Source organism: Apus apus, chromosome 14 (assembly GCF_020740795.1).
Source record: "Apus apus isolate bApuApu2 chromosome 14, bApuApu2.pri.cur, whole genome shotgun sequence".
Taxonomy (NCBI): Eukaryota; Metazoa; Chordata; class Aves; order Apodiformes; family Apodidae; genus Apus; species Apus apus.
The window spans coordinates 1003883-1017005 of record NC_067295.1 but is presented as its reverse complement, the minus strand read 5'-3'; the positions used below and the strand labels follow the sequence as shown (position 1 = coordinate 1017005).

General features: G+C 42.9%; 1 protein-coding gene across 5 annotated transcripts in view; it reads right to left on the bottom strand.

Annotated features, from left to right (window-relative positions):
• The window catches only part of ARHGAP17 (Rho GTPase activating protein 17), a 43852-nt gene that overhangs the window by 15969 nt on the left and 14760 nt on the right, over positions 1–13123 (bottom strand). For all 5 annotated transcript variants that reach the window (XM_051632043.1, XM_051632047.1, XM_051632045.1 and 2 more), the window contains exons 2-7: positions 7154–7193; positions 2956–3060; positions 2088–2164; positions 881–992; positions 590–666; positions 207–318 (exon numbers count right to left, since the gene is read on the bottom strand). In XM_051632043.1, coding sequence (XP_051488003.1) covers positions 207–318; positions 590–666; positions 881–992; positions 2088–2164; positions 2956–3060; positions 7154–7193 — 523 coding nt within the window. The remainder of the gene's footprint in view (positions 1–206; positions 319–589; positions 667–880; positions 993–2087; positions 2165–2955; positions 3061–7153; positions 7194–13123) is intronic.

Below are 13123 nucleotides of genomic sequence, written 5' to 3'. Positions count from 1 at the left end.
AAAAAAAAGTTCCCTCTTAAAGTCAAGCAATTCAGACCAATCAGCTGGCATTAAAATACCTTTAAGATACAGAGTTTGTTAACAGCCACATCATTTGTGGCTGCAGGAACCAGACTTCATGCACAAGGCTTCCAGAAGCAGCCATATCCTGCTTGCATTGGTGCTAATGAGGGGCAGGTAAAGGTCAGAGACTCATCTTCTCGTACCTTGCATTGTTCTACTTTATTTCCAGCTTCATCCATCTCTTCCTTAAGGGACTCTATTTTTGAAGGATGCACTTGAAAATTTGTTCCTGAAGTCTTGTGGGCTTGGTTATACCTGTGGAAGGAAGGGTTCAGTCCCTCGGAGAAAGCAAGTATTTGTCCAATTATATATAGGCACGTGAGAGCTCCAAAATCTGGATTCTGTTTAGATCTAGTATTTGAGTCCTTTTCAGAATAACTGAAATATAAGTTTGTCTCTTTTCAGCAAAGTATTAACGTGCATATAGCAGCATTTCAGAAGTGCCAGGATCAGATCTGATGCCAGGGATGCCAACAAGAAGTTCATATTAATAGAAAAGGACCTAGTAATTACAATTATTTCTTACCTTCCTCTTGCAGAATCCCAGTCCAACACCAGCTTTGCCAGCTGCTTCCTCTGCTTCTGAATGTTTGGGATCTCTGTCTAAAAGAAGAATTCAAGGCTTATATTTATTTTTAAATTGTTTAGTGTAAGAAACTACACTTTGTAGATTTCATAGCCACTTTCCATCACAAAAGTGTAACTCCTTAGAACAGTGTTATTAGCTAACTTTTAAAATTGTTAGTAGTTAAACCCATTTCACTCAGTTTATACATAAGTTGAGATTTATTTCTTCAGTCAGGCTGAAGGGACTTACCTCTGTTAGCAGAGCCAGGGGATCCAAAACTTCTCTTTCTATCTGCACTTCATGCTGAGAGAGCTCCAGGGCCAGTTTATTCTCTGCATCACCACATGTGTCCAGCATTTTCCTTTCAGAATTACAAGAAGTTGTAATGTGAGCTACTACTGACTACAGAAGAAAGATCCAAAACAAAACACTCGTGTGGTCTGCTACCCTTCTGGAAAGATTTGTGCTCGTTGTACAAAGCAAGGCATTACTGCATGGCAATATGCCCAAGATGCTCTGTGTCGTCATTGGCAAACTTGGGATAGGCAAGGAGTGTTACTAAACCTGTGCCATCCAAAATTCCTTAGCCATCACAACAATTTTTTGGAGGTTTTCAGTCATCTAGGTGATTATACTGGCCCTAAGGGCAGATAAGACTGATTATTTCAAGGCCCATCCTTCTACCTGATGAAGGAAAATTACTCAATGCAGCATTTAATTTTCTCCTAAGCCCCCTTAATGTGCAAAACTCTTAACACCACAACGCTGAGCAACCACATATGCAGAACCCTCAGGTTCCAAACCCACCATCTGACCTTTGTTTTAAGCTTATTCTAAGGAAAAAAACCCTATTCTTTAAGATTTTTGTCCATGTTTAAATCTCCTGCAACAGCTCACAAAAATGCACAGAAAGGTTTTTAAAGTCATTCTACAGAGTCTCCATTAGAATTCAGCAAGGAGGAAATATGTTTGCTTTAGGAATTCTTGACGAACTTCAGTGCTTTAAGAAAAAATGCTCATTTTTTTCAGGCACTTTCCTGTAAGTTGCAAACATGCACTTTGCCAAGGTAAGGAAACTGGCATTATTTGAAGCTAGAAGTCACTAATGGGATTGGCATGATTTTAAGTCATTAATGCAAAACTGCAGAATGCAGCATATACACTAAATTTTAAATGGAGATAGCAATTTTACCCGTTCACAAGAAGAGCAGTTTCAAAAGCTTTAAAGCAAAGAATCAGAATCCTCTGGAATGCAATTCAGAGCAAGCCTAAGATTTGCCCCCAGGATCACTCAAAAATAAATGCTTGCTCACTTTTTCTCCCTTTGGATTAGAGAAGGAATCTAGAAATATTAGTTTCATTAGATTGAAAACAGCCTTTGTGTACCCAAAGTCTCTAATTAGAGCCCTGCAGGCAAGAAAATTACAGACTACAACTTACAAAGCCAAATACTTACCCCAGCAGAGTTTCATCACTCAGCTGGACAGATCCTTCTTGCATATTTTGAGCAAGAGCTGTTAGAGGAAGTTTTTTCTATGGAACAGAAAGAACAGTGCTTAGTGCTATTCCATCTCTCCAGCTTTCCCAGTACATCCCCTCTAAGATTTTTCTCTTCTTCCATATGGTTTCTGTTATCCACTCAGGCAGCTCATTCTTTGACTTTAAGAAAATGCCAAGTCACAAAAAGTTTGAAGCCTCAGGGCTTCTGCTCTCAGACTCTTCGAAAACCACTTTCTTCTAAGTCTTAGTTGGAGTGACTAGCCCAAAATGTGTCTCAGCTACTGTCAAAGACAAGAAAACAGCTTCAAATTGAGATCTAAGCAGCAAGCCTGTCATCTGTCCCTCTGCAGAGGTTTGTTCTGTGTGCCCATTTTCAGGAGGTCTCTTATTCAATAAAAGGAGAAAACTTAAATGTTAGTTATTTCTGGTTCTAACACTTGGAGAAAACCTACGTGTAGCTTTGCTGAAGAGGGGCAGAAATCAAAGGTGTACAGAAAAACATTTCCAGTTAAGTGGAGATATCAAAGCACAAGGGTAATTCTAAATGTAAGGAGCTTGATCAGAGCTGCAGGATATTTTCTCTTTAGGTGCCATGAAAGCTGAGAGCACTCAGCACAGAGCAGAAACAGGCCAGTGTCCTGACACTACTGAGGTGCTCCAAGGTCACATCACTGGTAGCCTTTTACCAAACCATGTCAACGTGAGATGATTGTAGAGTTTTTCTTCTCTTGCTAATTTGAGGCTTAGCACCTGACCAGTGTTTTGAAGCCCAGACTGTATTCAGACCAGTCTCAGAAGAGCAGCCAAAGGGCTATTGTACTCACATGTCTCTTCTCAGGATCTGTACCATACTGGCCCTGAAAACAGGCAGTTAACCGCTTCTGTGCAATGTGGCAAACTGATCTCACAGTGTCCAGACGCCTCTCGATCTGTGGGGCAGGAGGGGGAGAGAGGAGGAAGAGAAAACACAACAAAAACCAGAAGTTATTTTCCTGGCCTCAGCAGAAAAATCTTCCTCCTGTACCACACTTAGCTCTGGGTTGCATGTTTCTCAAGCTCTACAGCTTAGAAGAAGTTCAGATCCTCAGCAGAAGTGCCTGGCAGCAAAAACACTTGGAAAGAGCTTTAAACTGCTTTTTTTTTTTCCTCAGTGGCACAGCAGTTCAGTCAGTCTGCAATGCTCACAAGATGGGAGAGTGGAAGAGGGAGAAAAACCTTGCTCCTACTTTTTGTCTCACCACAGAGAATCAGGTTAATAGTTGCCATCTGAGATGAATGGCACATGCAGGTATCTAAGATGCTGACTTAGGGAGAATACTCTCTTATATTTTCATTGTGACCTTGCACAGAAGAAGGCTGAAGACACACCTGCCTGCTCCTTTACACTGTACCAGAGCCCTGCACTGCAAGGCTTTTGATTTGCTTTCCTCCTCTGGCCATTACAGACAAGGACAAAGTCCCTACATGCTAAGCAAGTAAGTATTTTCAGGGATAAATTAATGGGATTAAAAAGGGATGTGGAATTAAAAAAAAAAGTGCCAATGCACAAACAAGTTCTGTTTATCACAGTATGCTTCAAACATGGCTTAATACATAGACTGTGAATCTGAGAGAGATACACATTAACAACATTTTTAAAGGGATTTTAAGGAAGGAATTTGGCTATTTTATTTCAAAGAACAGCAAAAGCAAACAAAGTGATGAGCACTGGGACAGAACTGCTTATGGCACTGAGCTCTCTATGCACAGCAGCAAAAGAATGTGGTTTATCTGCATTTTGATGACTCACCAAGAATAAAAGGAGGCCCCTTGGAATGGCTTTTATTTAAAAGGCAAGGGGAAAACAAAAAAGTAGATTTCATCTGCAGAAATAATCTGAACAGACTCCAGTTTTTTATACAGCTCTAAAATCACTCCTATTACATTTTCAGGCAGGCAATAATTCTCCCCAGCTTTCCTATCAAACTTAAATACCGATTAGCTGAGAGAGTAATAATTTTAGTGCCAAGTTATCATGCCCCACGTTAGCTCCTCTTAAGGACACTGTACCTGGGTTTAAAGCAGGATTTACACTGGCAGTTGTCCCAGAGAAGGCAGCTGCTGTGTTCTAATAGACATGAAATGCCATCAATTCTCAATTAGGATGCTGTAGATCCAGGTAAGAATGACAAGTTTTTTCCTCCCAACAGGTTTATTTGGCACTACTATGATGGGAAATATATCTCCCTGAAGTGGTTACAACTTGAAGGATGTAATTAGGTCCCAAGGAAGGCAGCTAGTAAACACTGCAGTTACTAAAGGGACGGATCAGCATATCCAACAGGAGCCCTCAAGGGTATGGGCTGGAAGGAGATGCCAGTGGAGGGAGGCCCAGAGAGGTGAGCAGGCGGTGAGGACCAGCACAGAATCACTGCTGCTGGGCCTGGAAGCCCCCTCCTGAACTCACCAGCAAGTGCAGGACTGGGCTCCCTGGCTCCTTTTGGAAGAGGAGAGCAGCAGTTCTGCTAAGCTGCAGTTTGGAGGAGCACCCAAAGCCGGGACTTGGGGCTGCTGTGCTGCCAAGCAGCAGCCTCGGCCAGTCCTGAGGGGCAGGTGGAAAACAACCAGTTGTGACTTGAAGGACCAATGTAAGAAGAACAGAATTTCACTGGCTACATGAGCCACTAAAGGAACTAAAAGCTCTTGACAGCCACAAGATGAATCCAAGTTGAAGTGCTCAAAAAGCTTAGAAAAAAATCTATTACAGCAGGGTAAGGTGCAGAGCATCTGCCCTAGGACTGCTCTGCAAGCACAAGGCATTGCCTGTTACTTACAGAGCATGGATCAAGCAGCTCAAAATAAAGTCCACTTCAAAAAAGCCCACATGAAGATGTATGAACAAGAAGCTATTGTTTGTTGCCTAGTGCTGCAGCTCAGGCTATTAATTTCTGTTGTGCTATCTTAAAAATTCATAACACCAACACATTCTCAACCATCCACTCACTACCTGTGAAAACATTTCTGTTTGCAAGGTCACATAGTTAAGACTTCTTAAAATATTGAGCAGGTTTTTTTCCCCACACCTGAAATATGGTGACACCCTGTAACTGAACCATCTTGCAGATGCCAGCAGACTAACACAGCCCCTGGCAGCCATGCACAGAGGCTGAAGTTCCTTACAAAAACTCTAGAGCCCATATATTCCCAACAGCCACTTTCCAGGCAGTCCTGAATGCCAAACCCAAAGGGCTGAAAACTGATAGAAGGATCATGACCCCAAAACTTGCAGATAATACACTCTCCTCTCTGATCTGCTTTTTAGTTCAAAAATGTCAGGAAAACCATGAAGGCCATTAATCTCTATTAAGCCACCTTTGAACTGAAAATGTGACCTACAGGCCATGCTGTCTGTACCCACAGGGCAACTTCAATGTACAAAACATCACACAATTGCTTTACTATATGCTACAAGGGCACACCAGAAAGTAGGTCTATTGTATAAGCCTTTACAGCACTGAATTATATTGCCTGTCTTCAGACAGGAACACATTTAACAGATACTTGAAATGGAGTCTTGCACTTCAGAAAACATAATAAAGCTATGACCATCCTATGTCAAAGCTTGAGCTAAATATAAAAAAAGAACACTGTGGAACATGTTTGTAAAGTGAACACTGCCATGACTGCTTTTCAGCTCTTTAGTTAGATAAGAGCCTCCCCCCCTGCACAAGCCCCCAAGAGCAAACAAACAAGTGAGTAAATTCTTCCACTTGGGTGTAGCCAGTCTGCTCTATGCCTGGGAAAGCCTTGCTTGCAAAATTTTTTTGGCAACAAGCAGCAATTCTTTTGGCTTTCACTGCTTGTTACTATTCTGCAGCTAACCAAGAAAACAGATGGGCCCTTGAAGGGTATCAAGGTGTTTTAACATCCTTTATGCCACTTAATTATACACTTATCTTCAGAAATTAAAAACACTATTGTCAAACTGCTCCTGTGTTCACTGTTCAGATCAAGGAGTCCCCTGCAAAGCAGAGTAACACGTCTCAGGTCGGTTCATCTCACCATTACTCATTATTTCATGTATTTGTGCTGAATTCAAGGCTGATGCATGCTCCCATCTTCCACTTCAATCTGAACAGATGGAGAGATTTGAAATAAAAGCACTTGCCTCATTTCTTTGGCCTCCACGTCTCCGAATACAGGTCCTGAACCTAAGCATACTAGGAGGCTCTGTAACCAGTGCCAAGTAACCATTGCACTGAGGTCCCAGAGCAGCCCCCTGCCTTCCTGGCCAATTTAGGTTCTGCTCTTTTTTTTTAAAGTCTTTCAACAAAGTAACCAGAGGGAAAAAAAAGCAAACAATCAAATACGTAGAACAAATGTGTAATCAAATCTGTTTCATGTGATCAGTCAACCTTGTCAATCTAACAGTTGCAGCTAAAACTCCACCAGAAAGTGATGTCTGGTGAGATGGGGCACTGCTAAAAAGATGACAAGCTCACAAACAAATCAATGTCAGTGTGACAAACTTGAGAAAAAATATTGCAAGCTACTCAAGAAGCACTTGCACATTTATTTAGAGCAACTCCACACTTAGAGAAAACAGGACAGTATTTAATAGCAAGCTGTTGGCATATTTTCTGCCACTTCTCCTAAGGCCCAGGTTGACCCCTTGAAGAGAACCAGAAATGAAGATGGAAACCAGCTGTGCATCATCACAGCTTCTTCCCAGCTCCTTGCACCCTACCAGACAGCCTGTCAAGTCATTAGCACTAATGGTTCATAAGCTAGTTCATCTAATTAAATGTAAAAATGCTTCCTCCTTCACTTTGTCAAGCCACATGATGAGGTTCAGAAACAGAAGTACCTAAATTTTTCAACTCAATTGTATCATAGTTTCTTCATGTGCTGGGAAGTCAGCCCAAGACTCCTGTTTTCAACCCTGTCATTTGCCGTATTTTTTTTTCTCCACAAACCTCGGAAGGCTCATAAGCTTCATAAAGAGCATTAAAAACCAAATACACATTAACTGTGTTACAATACCTGCAACAGGTCTTCACTGAGTACCTCGGTTTTCTCAGCCCTAAGGGAGGAAAAAAGAGGATCGTCAGACCAATGAGCATGCTCAGGGACAAAGATTGCCGCAGGGCTTTCAACAACCCCGTTCCAAGGCGTAATCCCGCTAGGACCACTGCTGCACCACCCCCAGGATGTCAGACACAGCCCTGGCTCCCGGCCCCGCAGTGCACAGGGATGGCTTGCCCAGCACAGGGTGCTCAGGAAAGCCTGACATTCCCGGAATTCCCAGTCCACAGCGCGAATCCACTGCCCCAGCAGTATTTCACAGTGCCCAGGTTTAAAACAAAGCACACTGGAATCCTGATTAACTTCACTCAAATGCAAAGGTGCACTGAAGCAACTTGGATTTCCCTCCCTGCTGTTAACCCAGTAATGTTATCGATGCACCTTAATGTCAGGGAATGTAAAGCCTGAGAAAAGTAGGACAGCAATTTCCCTTCTATATCTTCTGGCACTGCAGAGCTTTACCAATCAGCACTCGGTAGAAATGGTGACACCTTCCCTCAATCTCAGATGCACACAACGCTCAGCAGAAATCTCCCATTACCTCCTGATGCTGACTTCCCTAATACTAAACCAGAAAAGATTCATTACTTTAAAAGACCAGACACCAACACTCCCAAAGGTCTGCCCTCCATCCAAATCTATCCGAATCCCTACACACGCTTCCAGACAGAATATAAACAGTTGTTACAAACATACTCAAACCTTTACATACACAATTCCAGACCTTTTTCCAAAGCCAGTTTACACATAAACTTTGAATGGTTTAATGTTGACACAGATTTATTTGGTGTTGACTCATTTGCTATAACGCAGCTTTATTCTACCTTTGCTAGATCTATAAAACAGAGCAAGATAAACTTTGTTCACCCATGATCTCTCCCACTTGGCTGTTCACTGCTACTACACTGTAGAGGACTTGGAGGTCTTCCAGTGCTCTATTGTCCTGTCCAGAGTTTCCCCTGCTGCTGTCCCAGTTCCTCACCTACTATACAGACTTCCTTCTGATCCCGCAATCTGTTGAATAACCTGCTGCAAGACTCATCGTGCACAGAAAGTTCATTTTCTTGATCAGGCTTCATCAGCTGCACAGGCAAATTGCCTCCAAAAGCAAGGTTAATTCACTTGAAATTTTGATGTTTTGTTCAGTTTTTTTGAGGCATTTGACTTCAATTTCAAGACACATTATCTGTTTGAACTATTTGTGAACCATAAGGTGTTTAATAATTAAATACCAGAATACAGTAATGCTCAAAACCTCGACAAGACTAAGACAAAAGCCACTTAAATACTTTGCTAGCAACATAAACTGCAGGCACTGTACTACTGGTTTGTTTAGGAAAACACGTAAGATTGATAAGCTCTTCTTCCACACAAATAGAAATACTGTGTCTGATCAAAATTGTATCCTCTTAGAGAGCAATTATTTGTTTTTTTTTATTTTGGTGGAGGTTTTTTTTTTGGTCTTGCAAAATCCCATTGGAAGTTACATGAAAGATCTACAGTTTAAGAATACTCCAGTTCTAGTTGCACCTTCTTAAACAGATTTTAATCTAATCTTAAGTGGCGACTACTACATACATCAGCTAACTGATTTGATAGGAGCATACAGAGCTAGTAAATATTTGTTGGAACATTGTGCTGCGCATGATAATGGTTTCACACAGAATTCTCAGGCAGCCAGAGTTTTCTGTCCTTCAACAGACTGTGTAAGAGATGAGCCACCTCCGTTTCTACAACTGCACTGGGTGCTGTACATGCCTCTGTGAAGAAGGGGCTGTGTTTACCATGGCAAACATGGCTTTTGTTTTCCAACACCATTTTCTTCTTTTGTTTTCCACAGGTGAACGGATGCTTTTCACTAGCAGCTTTCACAAAGTTACTTTTTACCCACCTTGACGAAGGTGCAACGGCACAGAGCGTGCATGGCGCTGCCAAACGGCATCTGGCTTCAGCTTCGTGCTTCCCCTGACACCTCCCAGCCAACGGCCCATCCAAAAAGGCACCAACTCAAAACCTGTTGGGTAAAAGCCCCCCCGACGGAGGCAGTACTCTGCACACAGACTGAGAAGGAAGAAGGAGCAGCTCATCTTTACCTGCCATAGGCTCACTCAATACTCAACACGTCTTCTGCAAAAACACTTCTTTAAACAGATGCAGCTGTTTACAAATCAAACAGCCTACTGGGAATGATTGGATTTTGATAGTTAAGACTAGCTACTTGCATTTCCAACCATGACAAGATTTGCTAATTAAAGCAAACGGCATTTAACAAGAGTGTTAAATTAACAGCAGCTTCCTAGAGCTCCAGCAGCTGCCCAGCCAGCCTGCACCTACACCCAGGTCTGTTTCCTTCTTTTGCCTACAGATCTGCATAAGAGAAAATGCAAGTGGTACCTACATCACACATCTGAAGCTTGTGTTGACTCCTCTGTATCTCTCTAGCCCTTCACTGGGCTCAGTGTAACAGAAAGACCAGACTGCAGCATTTCAGCAGCTCCTTCACCCCGGATGCCACCACACTGGGACACTGACGTGACACCAGCCAGGCCCCACAGCAGCAGATCTGACACACCAGAGGAGAACACAACCTTCACCCAACTGGCAGCTTTAGGAAATAAAACAGCCACCTCAGGTGGCATAATTCAAAGCAACTTCCAAGAACATTTGGAGTACTATAAACTGGATCTGCACACATCATTAAAACCACAGAACTGCTGATGGTCACAAGGAGAGTGACTGAACAAGACTTCACTGCATTCTTCCCACCCATACAGCAATAATTATGCTACTATAAGATGTTGTATATTCACTCTCATCTATTGGAAATCATGAAATGCATTTTACAGAAACAATCTTTAGAGGAAACACTGCTCCTTCTAATATTATTCCATATTTGTGTTCAGCAGAACCTTTCATTACAGCACTATGAAGTTAGCAGATGCTTTTGAATGGCTTTAACTACATTAATTTAAAACCATCAAATAACAGAACTTCCATAGCACTTCAGATTCATGACAAGTTTGATTCCTCCTTCCCCTCCTTTTTCCTAGGAAATCATCCCCATTTGAATAAAAAGCAAAAATGGCTCATTTGCATGCTAGCAGAAGTTTGTTCCCATGTTTAATATGGTTACCCGCAGACTATGTATCATTATGTGAAGTACAAAACAATTCTCATACATTAATCTCAAACACTCTTCATACACCTAAATGGTTTATCAGGGATTTGAAGTCACAGCTTGAAAACCCAGATCGCCCCTTCCAAAGCCAGGGCTGCTTCCCCTGTCACTGGTGGCAGCAGGACAGTGTCCTCAGAACAGCACTGACTTGGAAAAGCCACTGATGATGATGTCAGGTTCGGAAATGCAAGAGGGAAAACCTCACCCTTCCTGCAGGCCCACATTCCACCTTGAGTAAGGAAGCCAAGAAAGAGCCACTAAATAATACTGAGTTTCAGTGACCACAATCATGAGCCAGAAAATGCAACCTTGTGATGGCAGCACAGCCTCTCCATCTCCTTACTGGGCAGGGAAAAAGAACAAACCATCAAAGGTATCTCTGTTGCCTTCTGAGTAACAGGTATTACCAGTTTAAAGTTGGCACCTCAAGTTTGCAGCTTCCTGGGATGCTAATTCTGTGCACTGACTGATGACAGAACAAGCACATTTATAGAAAATAAAGTTTTCACTGCTACTTGAAGTTTTGTCCTTATCCCTTATTAGGTCTTATTTGTGTCTTATCTTGTTGGTAGCATGAAGTGATGAATAAATACTTCTGGAATCAAGACCTGATTAAGAATTGGAAGATTTGGTTGCAGGGAGTGTTCCCAAGGGCTTTATGAAGCTTGGCAGTGCTGGCAGCTGGCCACCAGCCCACAGACCCTCCACTGTCAGCTTCCCCCTGGGACTCAGGAACACAGCCCACCCCAGACTGAGATTTCACAGCCCAGACTACAGCAGCTCCAGCTGTTTACATTCCCAGCAGCTGACCTCAACTCAGCCCAAACAGCCCGTTCTCAGCAGCAAAGCCAGGTCCCCCCACAAGCTGTTTCTAAGAGGAAAGCATGTCCTGCTGCCCCAGGCCCTCCCTGGCACTGGGGACCCCAAACATGATGCTTTCTGCTCCAGGTCTTGGTGCTGGAGCTGTCCTTGCACTTCTGGATGGCAGGATCTACTGGCACCTGGCAGGAAAACAGGGATGTGCCCAGTGTGGAGCCTCCTGACATCTACATGAGATGGGAAGGGAAAGCCCAGGGCTTGGCATCACACCCCACTGCAGCCCTGGCTGCCCACACACACCAGAGCTGTAAGACTGGCAGCAGGAACAGGGCTGGTCCCATGGGAAAGGGGGGTTCCGAGAACTGAAGGTGAAGTTTTTCTGCTGCACTAGCCAGGATACCTGTTACACCAGCACCTTGACCTGAATCAGCTGATACAAAGCTTTTCAATTAAAATTCAGCAGTGCATTTTAAAAGACTGCTTCTAAAGAAACCCCAAACCTGAACAATCATTAGCTGTGGCTATAATCACCTCCTTAACGAATAATGAGGATAAAACTACTGAATTCCCTAAAGCTGGTACTTTCAAACTGTTTCCCACACCAAGCCAGTTCAGCACACTGTCCACTGTAAGCATCCCAGGTGCAGAGCTCCAGGAGCTGCTGCAAAAGCAGCTCCTCCTTTCTAGTGTCCCTCTCCTGCAGTGATCCAACACTTGTTCAGCTATTCAGAACAAGGAAGAAACAAGAGCAAACCTGACATGAAGAGCCATAAAAAATTGGACATTGACAACAGAACGAGTGACTCAGTTCAAATGTCCACGTAGGACCAGAAACCTTGACTCAGGCTGGGGCAGGAGGTGGAGCTGGCGGGAGGTGATGCCACAGGAGGGACAAGTCTGTGCTCCTGAACTCTGGAAAGATTTCAGCGGAAGCAAGAAGACACCCACCCAAAACATGAGGCAAAATTAAATCGAGCCCTCCCTGCTGTGTGATTTTCCTCAAACAAAGCATTTGTTTGTTACCACGAGTTACCAGATTAGCTTTGCTGGTGAGTTAACACTTGAGAGCACCTTCACTGGGCTGGCAGCATATCCTGCCTGCTTTCCACATACAATGGGCAGGGTTTGCTGCCAGGAAAAATGAAAGAATCAGCAGCTCTGTTCCAAAACAAGGAATCCAGAATTAGATGACAATTTCCTTTATAAAACGTTTGCTTTTTTAACATTCGCTAGGACAGACTCCACAGAAAACATAACTTAGAGGTGTTTCAGGACTACCAGCTTACTTTTCCCCACTGTGCTCTAACAGGCTTCCTTTTTAAGCAGAGTAAATACTGTATTTAATAATCCAAAATTATGGAACCTAATTATTAAGCACGTCAAATCATTAAAAAACTAAGTAAAAATTTCAATCGGGGGAAGAATCTGAAGCACCTGAACAAGACCAGAGACAAACTCACCCACAGGGATGCAGGAGGAGCAACCCCCTGGTGCCACTTTCTGTACGCCAAAGTGACTGCTGCAGCTGGCACCCAGAGGTGAAACAGATCACTGTTCATGGCACTAACTTGCTTAGGTTTTTTTGGGGTTTGACTTCAAGAAATCAAGGTGATACAGGGAACCTCTGGTTTTCCAGCTCAAAAGAACATGACAAGGTTTTCCCTGCCCCTTCCTCCTCCTGGGCAGCCAGGCTTATGCAAAGGGTCCTTTCTTGAACTAGAATTTAAAATCAATGCAACAAACATTTCCACATTTCCTCTTCCCATATTCTACCTAAATTCTGCATTTCTACATGCTTTTCAGAAGCTGAGATCTTCAACACATGAAAAGATCTTCCTGTGTGACTGGAAAGCACAAATTTTAGAGTTGTAGCCTTCATAAACGTATATATTAAAGGCACCCTTTCAAAACCACCCTATTAAGAAGGATTT